The sequence below is a fragment of the Vanrija pseudolonga genome, chromosome 2, assembly GCF_020906515.1.
Source record: "Vanrija pseudolonga chromosome 2, complete sequence".
Taxonomy (NCBI): domain Eukaryota; kingdom Fungi; phylum Basidiomycota; class Tremellomycetes; order Trichosporonales; family Trichosporonaceae; genus Vanrija; species Vanrija pseudolonga.
The window spans coordinates 3852125-3866882 of record NC_085850.1 but is presented as its reverse complement, the minus strand read 5'-3'; the positions used below and the strand labels follow the sequence as shown (position 1 = coordinate 3866882).

The following is a 14758-nucleotide window of genomic DNA, read 5'->3' as shown; positions in this document are numbered from 1 at the left end:
TTCAGTTTACTCATCATGTCCACCGTTCGTCGCTCTGAACCACAGCGAGCAGCAACATCAAGTGCCATGGCCGCCGTTCAAGAGAAGCTCACAAGAGGCTCCAATGCCCAGGCTCCACGAAAGGTTCGCTTCAACGTTGGTACGTTTCACAAGGCGCCCAGTGCTTGGCGAGTGCTCACCTCGTCCCCAAGGCAGCACCTACCTCATTGTCGATGTAATCGGTGAGGGTGCGTATGGCGTCGTCGTGTCGGCCATCCACCGCCCTTCAAACACAAAGGTCGCCATCAAGAAGATTGCTCCGTTCGACCATTCCATGTTTGCACTACGAACGCTCCGTGAACTCAAGCTCCTAAAGTACTTTGCAGACCAGGGTGTCAGCGAGAATGTGAGTCTGTCCCAGTGGTTGCGGCAGGGTAGCACACTGATGTTCCAGATCATTACGATTCTGGATATCATCAAGCCGTCGTCGTTCGAAAGTTTCAAGGAGGGTGAGTGGGACGAGAGACTATGGGTGCTGGCAGGCTGCTGACGGGCCAGTCTATCTTGTCCAGGAGCTGCTGGAGACGGACCTTCACCGCGTGATTCGCACTCAGGACCTCAGTGACGATCATTGCCAGTACTTCATCTACCAGACGTGCCGCGCCATTAAGGCCCTCCACTCTGCCGAAAGTAGGACTGGGTCATCAGGCAAGAAGCTAACGGCTAGTTATTCACCGGGACCTCAAGCCCTCAAACCTCCTCCTTAATGCCAACTGCGACCTCAAGGTCTGCGACTTTGGACTGGCTCGGAGCACTCAAACGGCGTTTCCCAACGGTGGCAAGGAGAACGGCTTCATGACTGAATGTGGGTACAGTGGGTGGTTGTTACCACTGACTGTCAGATGTCGCCACACGATGGTACCGTGCACCCGAAGTCATGCTGTCATTCAGAATGTACTCCAAGGCCATCGATATCTGGTCTATTGGCTGTATCCTGGCCGAGATGCTGAGTGGAAAGCCGCTGTTTCCCGGCAAGGACTAGTGAGGCTCATCCTCGCAGGAGGCTCTGCTAACCCCAGTCATCACCAGCTGTCCTTGATTTTGGATGTCCTCGGAACCCCTACGATGGACGAGTTCTATGCCATCACGTCTCGACGCTCCAAGGACTACATCCGCAACATGCCCTTCCGGAAGAGGCGTTCGTTTGAGTCGCTCTATCCAAAGTCGAAGCCTCTCGCGATTGACTTCCTTGCCAAGACGTTGACGTGTAAGAGCCAAGATCACCTATGCTTGTGTGTTGACCATCGCAGTCGACCCCCGTAAACGCTACACGGTTGAGCAGTGCCTCGAGCACCCATACCTGGAGGCGTACCACGACCCGGAGGACGAGCCGACAGCACCACCCCTCGACTCTGACTTCTTCGACTTTGATTTGATGAAGGACGATATTACTCGAGACGAACTCAAGAGGCTCCTGTACGAGGAGATCATGTCATTCCACGCGCAGTAGGGACGAGGACGAGAAGGGAGGTGGAGAGGTTGCAGATTGTCTGTCCAGTATGCCTTGTGATGTTAATGCCTTGATGACCCCCTTCACCTCTGCACGGCTAAGTAAATGGCCCTTGTCGTTTTTGATTCCGAATCAATTAGCCAGGGCGGGCAGCCAGCCAGCCAGGTCTTGCATTGTCCCTGACGACATCCACCCATCCACCCACCACCCCACCACCACCCACCTCGACCAGTCAGTGTCAAACTAAGGTGTGCGGCATGTCTCACTCTCATTCTCTCACTCTACCCCAAGCCTTGTTGTACAACACTCGCACCCACTCACTCACCTCCACACGGTCCTGCATGTGGCCTTCACCCGTCGCGCATCGCGACGTCTAGTCTACCGACACGACAGATACTGCCCCTCTCCGTCATGTCACAACCACCACTCAAGGTAGACACGGATACATCGGGGCCGGGCAAAGTACCGGCTTCCCAACCATCGGCCATCATCACCGTCCCGCCAAGTTGGGCAGAATCACCCATCAGTCACTCCATGGATCCATCAGCTTTTGAACTGTCCCCAAAGGATTGCTCCACGGACAGATTTCGTACCGCCGGCGACGGTCACACTGACACCACACTTCCCGTGAGTGTTCATGGTGATTCAAGGCCATGGGCTGATGGGCAGCTCTCCTCCTCCTCATCATCATCGTTATCGGGCCACCAGGGTTTTGCTTGGCCACCGGCAGGCCACCCCATCAGTAGGCCAGATCCGTTTGAACGAACCAGGTCGTTCTCAGAAGATCCTTTCGGAGCGCAGTCTAGTTCCAGCTCCTCCGGAGACGACAATGACTTTGCGACCGTTGCCGCAATGACGGCGTCCGCTCCCGTCATCGTCCTCCCCCGGGGTGTCAGTGAGCAGCCTCCCTCAACGTCTGGACAGTCCTCGAGTGCCGAACGAGGGACATTCAATCGAGCAGTGTCGTCTCCATTACCTAGCCGTACAGGGCTACTGCGGCAACCACTGGAACCTCGCCCACCGGCTGGTATGAGAGTCGATCCAGTGCACTCAGTGTCGGTGGAATTGGTCGATTCGCTGCAGACCGCCATTCAGACTATTCTGAACGTGTCTCCACCTCATCTTCTGGATAACGCCAAAGAACAGTACTCGGGCTGCGCCATCCAAGTACCGGTTACATCGGTTTCCGCTCTGCTCTCTTCAATGCGCGGCCTCAATTACTTGTCGGCAAATCTGGGGACAATGGTGGATGGCCAAGGCAGTCCTGCCTCGGTTATTGAGGACTTCGATGTTGGGGAGCTCGTTCAAAATGTGGCCGATCAGCTCGGTGGAGAGGCCGCTCAATCAGAGGTCGAGCTCGTTCTCTTTCACGGCGATGTTGGGATCAAGCACTTCAGCGTCAATGGAGACCGGGAAGCTCTAGGTTTCGCCCTCTCTCACGTATGTGTTTGCCTTCAGCCAATCGACTAACCCGCAGGTTCTCCGACAGATCCTCCTCGTTGCCAACAAAGGAGATACTATTGAGCTTGGTCTCCACGTGTACCCACAGTCACCGGCGACCTCCAGACGCGACTCGCTACCAGTCTTAGATTGGGAGGGTCAGCGGCGTCCCCAAAGCCTTGGTGGTGGTGGTGGCGGCCATCCATCATCACCAAGCAGGATATTGCCATCACCTCCCGCTGGATCGGCGGACGAGCCGACGTTGTGCACTTTCGAGATTGTCCACAACATATCTCAAACCATCGACTCCAATGCTGCAACCCCTAGGGCGGAGTTGAACCCATTCACCAGATTGGTGGAACAGAAGGAGGCCGCAACGCCAAAGTTCGACACAGTCCTATCCACGCGATTGCTGAGACAGGCTAGCGCTTCACTCAAAACGAACGCTGCACCGACTTCCCCCACCACCTTCGGGCTCGCACGACACGCCTATGAGCTGTCAACCGTCCTGCCACCTGGCCGGCCAATATTGGAACCCGTAGAATTGTCACAAGAGGAAGAGGCAAGTCGACAGCCTTACTCGGATATTCGCCTCCCTCGAGAGCCCACTTTAGGGGAGCTGTCCGACTTCGCAGAGACCTTGCGGGGCCGTGGGGTTCATCTTCACGCCAGCCATTCGAGCATTTTCGCGCGACACCTCACAGGCTATCTTAGAGCCTGGGGAATTGATGTTTCCCTCATTCCATTGGAGGCGGACATTCTCCCTACCTCCCAGCCTGTGGCGGCCCCGCGGTTTATCCTCATTGACAGCGATATCGGGGTGCTTCGAAGGGAGCTAGGACGCTTGAAACTGGAAGCACCACCTTTGAATCGCCAACGATCGTTGAAACGGCCAAACTTGACCCGAAGCGGCAAATCTACCCATGGAATTCGACAAGCGACGATGCCCACTGTGATTCACTTCACCGGCCTGGAGAAGTATCGGCAAGTTCGCGACCTCCTCGCCAGCTCAGATGTCGCCAACCATATCGAGGTGATCGTGGTACCCAAACCCGTCGGCCCACGGCGCTTTCTTACCGCACTATTTACTGCGGTGCGGCAACCCTTGGTTGATCCCGCATTCTCGCCAATCGCCACGAGCCCTCGTTCCCCGATAGTAACTACCGGCAGCCGACCTGCTCTGGGGCCAACGCAGACCGGATTCTTCGATGGGGTAAACGGCCTTGATGTTCAGGCGCCAACCCCTAGGTCATCACGGACGCCTCTGGCCGAGCTCCCACCGCCCATGGGCGTGACGCCACGCGGAGATGCCCTCAAGATTCCATTGTCGACTCCACTGGGCGACATTGAGACCACACCAGCGGCCGAGTACTTCTCGCGTGCAACAAACGGTAAATCCTCTGGTGCCTCGGGAGTGGTGATGCAGAGTCCCGATGGGCGGCCGTTTGGCATGTTCTTCGAACCACCTGCCAGTGGTGGATCAGCTCAACACCCTGAAGGTTTACGTCGCAAGGGTAGCAACCGAAGGCACTCCGCGGAGACAGATGGTGGCACTGCTGCAACATCACCGACTAGCTCTCCGGCTCCAAGCCGTCGTGCGTCCGCCATTTCAACCGCAACAGACGACTCGGCAGGGTTGGAGGCCGGGCGAGCGCAAATCTCTCAATCTCGCCGCAAGACTTTGCCTGCCGCTCCAGATGCCAAACCCATCGTCGCTCGAGGGCGAGGCCGGTCATCGACTATCACCAAGCGCCACGCTGGTGACGGCTCGGCTCAACACAACGGCAAGCCGTTGCCAGACATCAGTGAGAAGAAGTCCCTCACACGTTCCCTCACACGTGGCGCCAAGTCGGACGTCGTGGTGCCTCCTATTAACGTCCTCATCGTTGAGGGTGAGTCTTGGGTGATGCTCCTACATTGCTGACTATCAGACAACCCCATCAACCAGAATATTCTGAGCATGTTCTTCCGAAAGAAGAAGATAAAGCACCAAACCGCGAAGGATGGCGTGGAGGCTGTCGAGAAGTGGAAGACTGGCGGATTCCATCTAATTTTGGTGCGTGGCCCAAGTGGACACCTGGCTGATCATCCCACCAGATGGACATTCAACTACCTGTCATGGACGGTATTGAAGCCACCAAAGAGATCCGAAAACTCGAGAGAGGTCAGAATATTGGCGTCTTCCCGAGTACACCAGTCAGCGATCATGCCAAGTCTGCAATCGACACAGCACCTCTATCGCCTTTCCGTTCGGCGGTCATCATTGTCGCCCTGACCGCATCCTCTCTCCAAACCGACCGAGTGGCGGCTCTTGCAGCGGGCTGCAATGATTTCTTGACGAAGCCCGTGTCACTAAAGTGGTTGGAGAGGAAGACGATCGAGTGGGGCTGCATGCAGGTAGGTTCGGGATGTGTGTCTGTAATCGTTCGTGCTGACTTGCTTTCAGGCCCTCATCGACTTTGACGGATGGCGTCGGTGGAAGGGCTCCGACGTGCGAGACCCAGCAGAGACCAAGCTGGCCTTCCAAATTGGGCCGCAAGCAAACGCACGAGCGGTTGCTAGCCGCTTGCGAATCGACAGGTCCAAGGGTCGACCCTCCCCCACCGGAACACCACCGGTTGCAGCACCTCCGGCACCCTCACCGCCAGCGGCGGTTAAAGAGGACCCAGAGGACAAGGTCAATCATAAACAATTGACCGAGAAGCCTTTACCGGCACTGCCAGTTGAATAGTTTCTAGACGTGAAGTGCAATAGCAAATACCCCTTTGTACCTTCTAGGAATCATGGAATCAGAAGTATATGCATGCTACTTGTTACACTGTAAGTTGCCACTTGCCGCCAGTGAAGGCGACCTTGAGACCTGCCAGGACGTCCGACTGGTCCACAGTCTTCTCCTTGCCTTGAGCGACCTGCTCCAGCCACTGTGACAATGAAATGCCCTCGGCCGACGAGGACTCGAGCTTGGACATGTGCTTCTTCAACCTCTTGAGCGTCTTGTCCGATGGTGGTGCTGGTGTGGACGAAGCGCTGGCGGCAGTCGACGCCTCGCCATCCTCAAACTTGCGCTTCTTGGCCGAAGGCTCAGCAGCCTGAGGCTCCTCCACTGGAGCGCGCACAGCGGGCTTCGACTTGGAGTTGGCTTTTGAGCCGGTTCCGCCCTTGTCACCGCCCTTCCGCTTCTTCTTCTTCTCGGGCTCACCGCTCGAGGCAGGCGCGGGAGCGGGTGTTGACTCGTTGTCCGAAGCTGGGGCCGAGCCCCACTGTCTCATGCCGCTCTCGGGGACCGCCCTATTCTCGCCAGTAATCGAGACCTTGACGTAGCCCCCTCGTCCAGCGCCAAAGCCTCCCCGGCCGCGCTGGGCAAAGGCTCCACGCCCCCGTGGCGAGAACGAGCCGCGGGGCTCGGCGCTCTGCATCTGGTTCAGGCGCGAAGGGTGAATGCCGCTGGCACCCGACTCTGATGGCGCTGGCGAGTCGGCCGGAGTGTTGGTGTAGGAAGTCGCCGGAGTGGCCTTGGCCGAGTTGTTGTTGCTCGGCTGTTGCTGCTGCTGGCCCTTGCGGGGTCCCTTGTAGAGAGCTCCCTGGTACTTCTCGGCCTCGCTGATGCACGAAGTGTGCGATTTGTACTCCTGGTTCTGGAATGTGGTCGAGCAGTCTGATGCCCGTGTTAGTAACTGCCAAACCAGCGTCCAGTGCACCCCAGTGTACCAAGTAACTCACCAAGACAGGTGAACGACGCCCAGCAACGCTGCCGGTGCTTGTCGAGCTGCGGCTTCTTGACCGTGTCGGCACATCCGTCACACCTGGGGGCATTAGCACAGCGAGCCTCACTCTACCGTCGACCGGCTCACTGAAAGGAGACCATGTTTACTGGCTGTTGAAGGTGTGTAAGTGGTTCACACACAAAGGTACTGAGCAGCTCTCTCCACCTCTGGAGCCTCTGGAGGTGCCGAGATGCAGACTTTTTGGAAGTCACGTGCCGCATCTGGGTGAGTGGCCAGGCCGCGGGATCAAAATCCCTCATATCGCGTGTGTATCTTTGTGCGGTGAACGCGTCGTGCTTGTGCGCGTCGTCGAGATGACTGGACTTGCAGACACTACTTGTCAACCTTCCTCACTCATCAACAGTTGCCTCTTCTCAACAACACCCACTCACCAATTCCATCATGTCCTCATCAAGGCTGGGTCCAGAAGGTGAGCGCATCGCGTCACAGGATCATCGTCCTCTACCTCGGGGAGCGCGCACTTCGATTGGCGTCCCTGGTGGCCATGCACACGCTGACACGAACAGCTCGCGTCAACTCCAAGCACCTGAGCGAGCACCGCGGTCAGGTCGTTCGCCTCACAGCCAAGGTTCTCAATCTCGTGGGCGACACCGCGACTGTCGAGGCCAGCGATGGCGGCGAGGTAAGTGCTCTCAAACAATGTAACGGCTAGTTGTTGACACACTTCATTCAGATCGGTGTCCTCCTCTCGCGTGTATGTGACAACGCATCCTTCCCTTGCCATCAGCCCCACTAACGTCTACAGGACATGCACATTGAAGGCACCTATGTCGAGATCATTGGCAACGTCAAGGAAGACCTCTCCATCCGTGCCCTCACCAGCATCAACCTTGGCAACAGTCTCGACATGAACGCCGTCAACGCCGTTGTCGAGTACTCTCACTCGTCAAAGGGCAGCGGTGTCCTTGCGTAAACTTGAACCACCATCTCCAAGACTGGTATCCGATGTACAACAGTGTGTTAGTAGACAGCCATGCAAGAAGAGACTGGACAGGAGCGACGATCGATCGCACGACATAGTGTGTGGCCTGAGCGTGTAGCGGCTAGTTGCCACCCGCTCTTCGTGCAAGTTTCCAGACATCAACCGGTCCTCTTGGCGCCCGTGATCACAGTTCCAGGGCGGTAGCGGTGAGCAGCCAGCGGACTGCACTAGAAGAATACAGCTGGATTGCATCTGCGAGCGACCATTGGCGCGGGGTATCGGGTCGCCGCCCATCTATCTTGACCATCCTACACTTTTATGCCGCGTTGCGCAGAACTGGAGTGTCAGAACACGCACAACCAAGAAAGCCCCAGCAACAAGCCAACAACTTACCCAGAATAACCGAGTCACCGCGGAGGAACATCTTCCTTCACAACGTCAGCATCTCGCGCACAACCAGCAAACGATTGCCGACACTCACGAGATGAAGCGGTCCTTGCTCACGGGCTTGGCATTCTTGCCCTTCGGCGTCTCGACCCACATCTAAGAAGTCGAGGTCAGCAATTGAGGACATGGGTTGTTGAATATGAACAACAAACAACCCACCTCCTTCACATTCTCCAGAACCATGTTGGCATGGCGGTCAAACGCCTTGACGCGGGCCAGGAGCTTCTTGTTGTTTCGCAAGGAGATGAGAACCTGGCTCTGGTTGCGGACGGCCTGCTGCAGGACCGAGAGAGGGCCTTGGGAGATCTCCCACTCCTCAAGCTCGCGGACTTGAGACTCGTCGAGCTCGGATTTTGGGACGGACTGGTACTGGCTGTTGGGCGTCAGTCACTGATTCGCACTCCAAGAGTCCCGCGGCCCATGGCTACTCACCTCATTGTGAGTGGCGACGATTGCACTCGAGCACTGGATGGATGGAGGTTGGAGCAAGCTATCAACAAATGACTTGAAGTTGAATAACGACCGACTTCAGTAACAACCAGAGAGATAATCGGTAATTCGGGGTTTGGATCGAGTGGCGCCCTCAGAGTCTGGCTGATTTCAGTTGACCTCGTGCCGGGTGAGTCCGTCGAGATCAGTCCACTTTTAACAATCGATATCGAAAGCTGCGTTGGTAGCCTACTCGACACCAACACAATGTCTGCGTCAAAAGGAAAGGTGCGTCGGTCCTAGGACACACAGGTGTCCGTGTTTATGGCCGTGCATTGACCATGCTTCTTGCAGACCGCTCTCGCTCTTACCAGGGTCTGGCACCACACCTCGGCCCAGGACCGCGTCTTGGGAAACCTCGCCAGCCGTATTGCTTGGGTTCTCATGGGCAAGCACAAGCCGACCTATGACCCCGCTGGTATGTAGATAAACTGGTGCCGTGAATGTGAAGAGCTCGGGTCTGACTCTGCCACAGTGGACGCGGGAGACTATGTTGTCGTCTCGGACATTCTCCAGGTTCGCCTGTCGGGCAACAAGGCGCGCGACAAGATCTACAGGCATCACTCGGGATTCATGGGCGGCCTCAAGGAGGTTCCCATCACGCGCGTTATGGAGCGTAGACCCGAGGACGTGAGTATGGGGCGCGTTGGAGCGCCATGGCCCATGCTAACCACCGTCAGGTCCTCCGCCGCGCCGTCTCGGGCATGTTGCCAAAGAACACTTTCCGTGACCGCCGACTGGAGCGTCTCAAGATCTTCCCCGGTGCTGCGCCCTCTCACTACACGCAAAATGCTGTCAAGACATGGCGCGATGAAGTGGCGAAGAACTCGGGAGACAAACCCTCACCATAGGCACTAGATTCTGTCTCGACAAATGTAACATTTATAGCACTCATTGACTTCCAATGCATGATCCCTCGAGGGGGTGCTGGAGCAGGAAAACGTCCCAGTGTGGTTTCTTGTCAAGGAGGTTGAGGTTGCGCGCCATGGGCCTCGTAAGCCACATTCGAGACCAGTTGTGAGTTGCCTCTGTAATCATCATCTACGGTATGCATAAGGTGGAGTAACGTGACAACATAGCCTAAAGCTTCTCTAGTTGAGGGGCTGTAGAATGTTAGATGGAGCCCATCGCACGGTGAAGAGCGGCTGCTTACCTTGCGGACAACCCAAAGAGCCATGGGGGTGAAGAGCTTCTCGCGGCCACCCTCGACGAGCGCGTCGGCGGCAACCTTGAGGCTCTCTCCGACGTCGTAAGTTCCCTTGGGAACAAAGCCGATCTTCTCAAGACCCCAGACACCGTTCTGGGTGATAATCTTGCCAAGACGCGACATGCGGAAGACGGTGAAGACATCCCAAAGGGTCTGAGCCTTGAAGATGTCACCCTCGAGAGGGTAGTACCAGGGGACGGGGTCGGGGCGGGCAGCAAGGTCCTCCTCGTGGACAATCTCGAAACCAACGGCCTTGAGGGCCTTGCGGGCGTCGTGAAGGGTGCGCATCTCGGCGATACCGTCACCGACCTCAATGCCGTGGGAGACAGCCTTGTGGGCGGGCTTGGAAGCGTCCCACTCGTCGGTCATGCACCACTCGTAGACACCGAACTGCAGAAAACGTTAGAAGGCCGACACGAACCCCAAGCATGTCAACGCACCACTCCTCCGGGCTTGAGGACCTTGAAGACCTCGCCGTAGACACCCTCAAAGGTGGGGGCGTGGCAGGTAGCCTCAATGGCGTAAACAGCGTCGAAGCTGTTGGCGCCGAACTGCTCCTCGAGGGCCATAAAGTTGCCCTTGACAAACGAGACCTTGTCCGAGAGACCAGCGCGAGCAGTCTTCTGGCGGGCGCGGCCGACCTGGAACTCGTTGTTGTTGACACCGACAATGTTGGCGTCCGAGAAGCGAGCAATCTCGCGGGCGGGGCCACCAACACCGCAGCCGACGTCGAGGACGCGCATGCCGGGGCGGAGACCAATCATGGAGGCGAGGTAGTGCTCGTGGCGAGCAAGAGCCTGGAGGAAGGCCTCGCCCTTGTAGAAGCGACAGAAGTGGAACGACTCGCCTGGATACATTAGACACAGTGCTCTGACGGTTGGATCTCAGACCCAAACGGCTGTACTCACCCCAGCCGTACTCGTAGAGCTCGGTGGCACCGTCATAGTAGCCTTGGAAAAGTCAGCGATAAGTCACTCTGCTGGGGCCCAGGAGCGTACGTACCGTTGACGAGGTCGGTGTACTGGTCAAGACGGTTGGACTTGTCGGTCTCAGTGTCCTTGGCCGAGTCCTTGTTCCAGAACTTGGTGTAGTTGGAGACACGGGCCTCGGAGCGAGCGTCGGCGGCAGGCATTGTTCAAAGTGGTACGCGAGCGAGAGAAAGACTACGAGACGAGGGCTGGAGAAGAGGTTCTGACACGACCGGGCAGAAGGTGACCTGGAGATTAAGTACTGAACAGGATGAGATGGCCGTGAGCGCGCCGGCGCGTTTTCAGACTTTTGCGGGATGTGCTTGCATACATGCTTGGGTGCGATGCGCGGGCATGCTGGCTGGCAGGCGTGGCAGCAGCAGCAGCCATTGAACGGAGAGCGTGGCACGATCGTACGTTTCCTTTGTCCGTCAGGGACGAGGCCCCGAACCAACAAACGCTTCTGCGGCCCAGGCGCCACGCGTGATGCAGGCTAGAGCCACAGCCGCGACCGACCACACGCGTTGTGGCAGCTCCGCGTCCCCTTCCCTGGCCGTCTTCCTATGTATGTCGTCTTCACTCCTCACTACACGCAGAACGGAACCAAAGCCGCACATTTATACGGCTAATTGATCAGCAACGTCGCGTAAGCATCGTCAACGAGATAATCAACAACAGCACATCCGTGGACTTCCATCTCGTCATCTGTCCGTCTACAGACTGAAGCCGAGGGTTCTAAGTTGCGATCATCGTAAGACAATGAGATGCAAACACACACGAGCATGTCTCGTTCGACGATGTCGCACGTTTGCTCTCGCTTGCTCATCCAATTATTCAATCTAGGCACTCTTCTCCTCCTTGTGAATCTCAATGCCGGGCCGAGCACCGAAGGCCTTCTTGATGCCATCGTACATGACGAACTGGGAGCTGACCAGACCAGCAGTCATGACTGAGAGCCGTTAGTCAAGGCCTTTGCTGACCTTCACGGCTCTACTCACGCATCCTTGGGCCAAGACCGGCGAAGAGTCCACGGAAACCGGCCTGCTTGGCTAGCGCCCAGAGGCGCTGCAGCATGGTTCCCTCGGGTCCATGGCCCTTGTTAATTTGGGAGAGGAGAGTGTCGGCAGGCTACAGCAGGTAAGCAGGTCTTCAGACTGTTGATCTACTCCGTACTCACCTGACTCAGGATAGCTGCGGCGATACCAGCAATAACACCAGACGTCAAGGTGACACCAACCTTGGCAGAGCCCGACAGGTTCGCCTTCGTCTCCGGGGTCATCTGGTTGTAAATGAACTCGGTCGCACGCTCATTGACAGTGAACTGGCCGATGGCGAACGGAATCTGCTTGAAGAGGATGGGGATGAAGCCAGCGTACAGGGAGCCAACGCCCTCGGTACGCAGAATCTTGGTGAAGCCACTGAACAGGCCCGTCGCGTACTGATCGCGTTAGCCGCATCTTGCAACCATGCTATGCCTCCTTACCTTGGGGTTCGAGACAAGACGAATTCGGGTGGCCTCGAGGGGAGTGAGGAGGATGTCCGCGAAGAACCTAGGTGGCCCCGTCAGCTCCACCTCCGCACAGAGCTCGGCACGCTTCGGTTCCGCATACGCGGCATGATGGTGTTGTCGCTGTTGGACTCACTCGGCAATACTGGCGGAACCCAGGTAGATGGCAGTGCGGTGCTGAACAGCAACATCGTAGCCAACCTTGTCCACAAAGAACTTTTTCTGCAATGCGTTAGCTACCCTTGCCTCGAGCATCCCCAAATCAAACCTACCCAGAACTCGTAGCCCGCGAACTTGGCACCGCCTGGAAACCACGTCAGTCCTCTACACCTTCACACGTGGGTGCATCCCCGCGCAACTCACCCTGGAGCCTGTAAACTGCGTCAGCTCGCGATCTCGGCACTCGGATTGCTGGAACTCACAGGTATCCAGCCGCGGTAGGTCCGAAACCGGTCAAAAGGCCGCCGGGGCCCTCAGCAGCGACGATCTTGCGACCCGCAGTCAAGAGCGAGTTGCCCTTGAGGGCGGGGTCGATCTGGATACGTGTCTTGACGACATCGATGGCTAAGAGGGTTAGGTTAACGAGCCCCCGCTTCTAGGAGTGGACATACGGGTCATGGCACCATGCGAGCTGTTCTGTCAGGTTTGCTTCATTGACTGGACTGGGAGACAGACTCACAGCGTGGCAGCAAGACCACCCGACGCGAAGAAGCTGGCATAGTCGCGCAGCGAGAAGTCGGGCGTCTTGTAAGGAGTTGGGGCGGCCACGGCGGCCTTGGCCTTCTCAACCGTCGCAGAAGACATGTTCAAAGGTTGTTATCTCGACGCGGATTCGAGTGTTCAGGAGGGTGGGAAATGTCTATCCAGCCTCTGCTGTAAGTCTTAGAGGAACGGTTAACAATGGTGCACAGAACGGGGCTCTGCGTTCAAGGATCCACCCACCAGAGATCGAGATTCAGTCGTGAAGAGGAGAGGGCGATGTTACGGTCGAGCAAGAGGAAGACCAAACGTGTTACATGAAAAGGACTACGGGGCGATAGGGGGGCCACTCGTCCGTGGGGGATCGGCCTCGGTGACTGCGAGTGATGGTGACGACCACTGGGCCTGATTCTTTTAGCCCATGAGAATACGTCGCCTATCACCCAACCAGACAATTGAATGACGTCAGGGCGGCCAGCGGGTGCCGCCGTCTCTCTGCCTACACCGACAGTGCAGAAAAGCCGACGTGACTTGGTTGGGCTTGTGCGGCTTGCTATTGGGGGACAATCTCACGCGTCGTTCGCCTGTAATGGAAATAGCCCGCTGCAGGCGGCCGCGGAATGCCGTCGCCGACTTGACGATCACTACCGTCGGCCGGCTCCGACCGTGCCGAAGGCCATCCGAGTATGGTGAGCCTGTATAAACAATGTCAACGCAGTATCAAGCACCAGCGCCAGAAGCAAACACACGGTACTGTGCAAAGTGCAGCTGCCAGTCCTAACCAGATGGCAGAACTGGTACTGTCAGCGCGGTAGGTGTCCTGCGATGATGAACCGTCCTTACCCTAGAGTCGGGGCCGACCCAGCTCGTACAAATGATCGCCTCGCAATGCTCCAGCCAAAGACGGAGAGGAGCCAAGCTACCGATGAGAGGATGACTGTTATCGACTGTTCCATGAGTGACTTATCCCCGTCCGTGACATATCAGCGACACGGAGAGGAACGACGCAATGCCCACCGGCGCCCTGGCCGAACCAAGGAGAAGCGACACAGCGATGGCCAGGAACGTAAACAAGACTGCGATTGCGGCTATGGCAGTCAGCTCGGAAGGGTTGAACGGGGCAAGTTTTCTGACCTATGGGCCACAGAATCATGGCGCACGTCAACGAGCTGTTGACCGAGGGCCCATACTCATAGGGCAAAGAGGGCTGGGAGCAAGCTTCGGAGCTGCACCAACCAAAGGCACCAAAGTTGATGTTTGTGGACGAGTTTGTTGATAAGTTTACAGTCGAGCTTGCGTTCAAGTGTGCAGTGAGATCGGGAACCTCAAGAAAAGAGATGCCTTGAGCAAAAGGTGAAGAGAAGGTCACCAACAGTCTTTCGGCGTCAGTGAGGCTCAGATCGTTCATGTGTACCGCACGTACGTGAATATGAAAGAACTGAGGCAGAGCACAATCAGAATCACACTGCGTACTCTACGCCAGGTGAGCCAGGAAAGCGACATGTTGGGCATGGTATGAGTGGACGAGGGAGAGGGCGTTCGTGTGATTGTGCTGTGGTTGTCGTCAAAAGGAGTCGGGGAGTCTAGCTCAACGCTCAACATGTTTGTCACCTCTGAACTGTTGACAGGGAAGACGCATGCAAACAGTGGCCCCGTGGCCCGTGCACAGATTTATCCAGATTTCTGTCAACGCTTCGTTGCAAGGTCTGTGCGCAAGCCTCCAGTCACGCCGCCGCCCGACACGGCGACAGCCACCTGCTCAGAGGCGAACAAGCGCGACCGCTTTAGACAAAACAGGCCAGTCA

At 56.9% G+C, this 14758-nt stretch overlaps 8 protein-coding genes across 9 annotated transcripts; 4 read left to right on the top strand and 4 right to left on the bottom strand.

The window, feature by feature from the left end:
- Nucleotides 1-15: 15 nt before the first annotated feature.
- On the top strand, nucleotides 16-1489 carry MAPK_1 (Mitogen-activated protein kinase; the record flags this gene model as incomplete). Of its 2 annotated transcripts, XM_062769767.1 has the most annotated exons (8): nucleotides 16-139; nucleotides 192-385; nucleotides 434-488; nucleotides 538-669; nucleotides 707-844; nucleotides 882-1020; nucleotides 1059-1246; nucleotides 1290-1489. In XM_062769767.1, 8 exons carry the CDS (start codon nucleotides 16-18, stop codon nucleotides 1487-1489), a joined length of 1170 nt encoding a protein of 389 aa, XP_062625751.1. The 2 variants fall into 2 exon arrangements, with proteins under 2 accessions (XP_062625751.1, XP_062625752.1); XM_062769768.1 differs by having other exon boundaries at nucleotides 192-488.
- Nucleotides 1490-1755: 266 nt separating this feature from the next.
- Nucleotides 1756-5735, top strand: mcs4_0 (Response regulator mcs4). The gene is made up of 6 exons (XM_062769766.1): nucleotides 1756-2116; nucleotides 2159-2929; nucleotides 2967-4821; nucleotides 4861-4985; nucleotides 5027-5326; nucleotides 5376-5735. Exons 1-6 carry the CDS (start codon nucleotides 1901-1903, stop codon nucleotides 5658-5660), a joined length of 3552 nt encoding a protein of 1183 aa, XP_062625750.1. The 5' UTR covers nucleotides 1756-1900; the 3' UTR covers nucleotides 5661-5735.
- Nucleotides 5731-6824, bottom strand: SPBC215.06c (UPF0743 protein). The gene is made up of 3 exons (XM_062769765.1): nucleotides 6781-6824; nucleotides 6650-6732; nucleotides 5731-6584 (listed from the first exon to the last, which is right to left on the bottom strand). The coding sequence occupies exons 1-3, from the start codon at nucleotides 6792-6794 to the stop codon at nucleotides 5743-5745; spliced, it is 939 nt and encodes a 312-aa protein (XP_062625749.1). The 5' UTR covers nucleotides 6795-6824; the 3' UTR covers nucleotides 5731-5742.
- A 271-nt stretch (nucleotides 6825-7095) lies between these two features.
- ssb3 (Replication factor A protein 3) lies at nucleotides 7096-7627 on the top strand (the record flags this gene model as incomplete). Its single annotated transcript, XM_062769764.1, has 3 exons — nucleotides 7096-7123; nucleotides 7221-7336; nucleotides 7460-7627. 3 exons carry the CDS (start codon nucleotides 7096-7098, stop codon nucleotides 7625-7627), a joined length of 312 nt encoding a protein of 103 aa, XP_062625748.1.
- A 325-nt stretch (nucleotides 7628-7952) lies between these two features.
- smd2 (Small nuclear ribonucleoprotein Sm D2) lies at nucleotides 7953-8520 on the bottom strand (the record flags this gene model as incomplete). Its single annotated transcript, XM_062769763.1, has 5 exons — nucleotides 7953-7972; nucleotides 8030-8064; nucleotides 8118-8179; nucleotides 8243-8456; nucleotides 8516-8520. The coding sequence occupies 5 exons, from the start codon at nucleotides 8518-8520 to the stop codon at nucleotides 7953-7955; spliced, it is 336 nt and encodes a 111-aa protein (XP_062625747.1).
- Nucleotides 8521-8779: 259 nt separating this feature from the next.
- On the top strand, nucleotides 8780-9423 carry mrpl23 (54S ribosomal protein L23, mitochondrial; the record flags this gene model as incomplete). Its single annotated transcript, XM_062769762.1, has 4 exons — nucleotides 8780-8800; nucleotides 8867-8990; nucleotides 9048-9202; nucleotides 9253-9423. The coding sequence occupies 4 exons, from the start codon at nucleotides 8780-8782 to the stop codon at nucleotides 9421-9423; spliced, it is 471 nt and encodes a 156-aa protein (XP_062625746.1).
- A 240-nt stretch (nucleotides 9424-9663) lies between these two features.
- Nucleotides 9664-10911, bottom strand: erg6 (Sterol 24-C-methyltransferase erg6; the record flags this gene model as incomplete). Its single annotated transcript, XM_062769761.1, has 5 exons — nucleotides 9664-9675; nucleotides 9726-10169; nucleotides 10220-10626; nucleotides 10688-10729; nucleotides 10782-10911. The coding sequence occupies 5 exons, from the start codon at nucleotides 10909-10911 to the stop codon at nucleotides 9664-9666; spliced, it is 1035 nt and encodes a 344-aa protein (XP_062625745.1).
- A 504-nt stretch (nucleotides 10912-11415) lies between these two features.
- On the bottom strand, nucleotides 11416-13312 carry MIR1_0 (Mitochondrial phosphate carrier protein). Its single transcript, XM_062769760.1, has 11 exons — nucleotides 13197-13312; nucleotides 12934-13135; nucleotides 12866-12885; nucleotides 12677-12818; nucleotides 12618-12625; nucleotides 12527-12558; nucleotides 12391-12476; nucleotides 12231-12297; nucleotides 11925-12185; nucleotides 11746-11875; nucleotides 11416-11696 (listed from the first exon to the last, which is right to left on the bottom strand). Exons 2-11 carry the CDS (start codon nucleotides 13056-13058, stop codon nucleotides 11587-11589), a joined length of 981 nt encoding a protein of 326 aa, XP_062625744.1. The 5' UTR covers nucleotides 13059-13135; nucleotides 13197-13312; the 3' UTR covers nucleotides 11416-11586.
- Between the last annotated feature and the right edge of the window lie 1446 nt (nucleotides 13313-14758).

Bases quoted from the DNA above. Each gene is read 5' to 3' on its own strand.
- mcs4_0 (XM_062769766.1), top strand. From the start codon at position 1,901: ATGTCACAACCACCACTCAAGGTAGACACGGATACATCGGGGCCGGGC. The intron at 4,986-5,026 runs GTGCGTGGCCCA...TCATCCCACCAG, and splicing joins GCGGATTCCATCTAATTTTG to ATGGACATTCAACTACCTGT. The intron at 5,327-5,375 runs GTAGGTTCGGGA...ACTTGCTTTCAG, and splicing joins TCGAGTGGGGCTGCATGCAG to GCCCTCATCGACTTTGACGG.
- SPBC215.06c (XM_062769765.1), bottom strand. The intron at 6,585-6,649 runs GTGAGTTACTTG...CACGGGCATCAG, and splicing joins GGCGTCGTTCACCTGTCTTG to ACTGCTCGACCACATTCCAG.
- MIR1_0 (XM_062769760.1), bottom strand. From the start codon at position 13,058: ATGTCTTCTGCGACGGTTGAGAAGGCCAAGGCCGCCGTGGCCGCCCCA. The intron at 12,186-12,230 runs GTAAGGAGGCAT...TAACGCGATCAG, and splicing joins GTCTTGTCTCGAACCCCAAG to TACGCGACGGGCCTGTTCAG. The intron at 11,876-11,924 runs GTGAGTACGGAG...TACCTGCTGTAG, and splicing joins CCGCAGCTATCCTGAGTCAG to CCTGCCGACACTCTCCTCTC.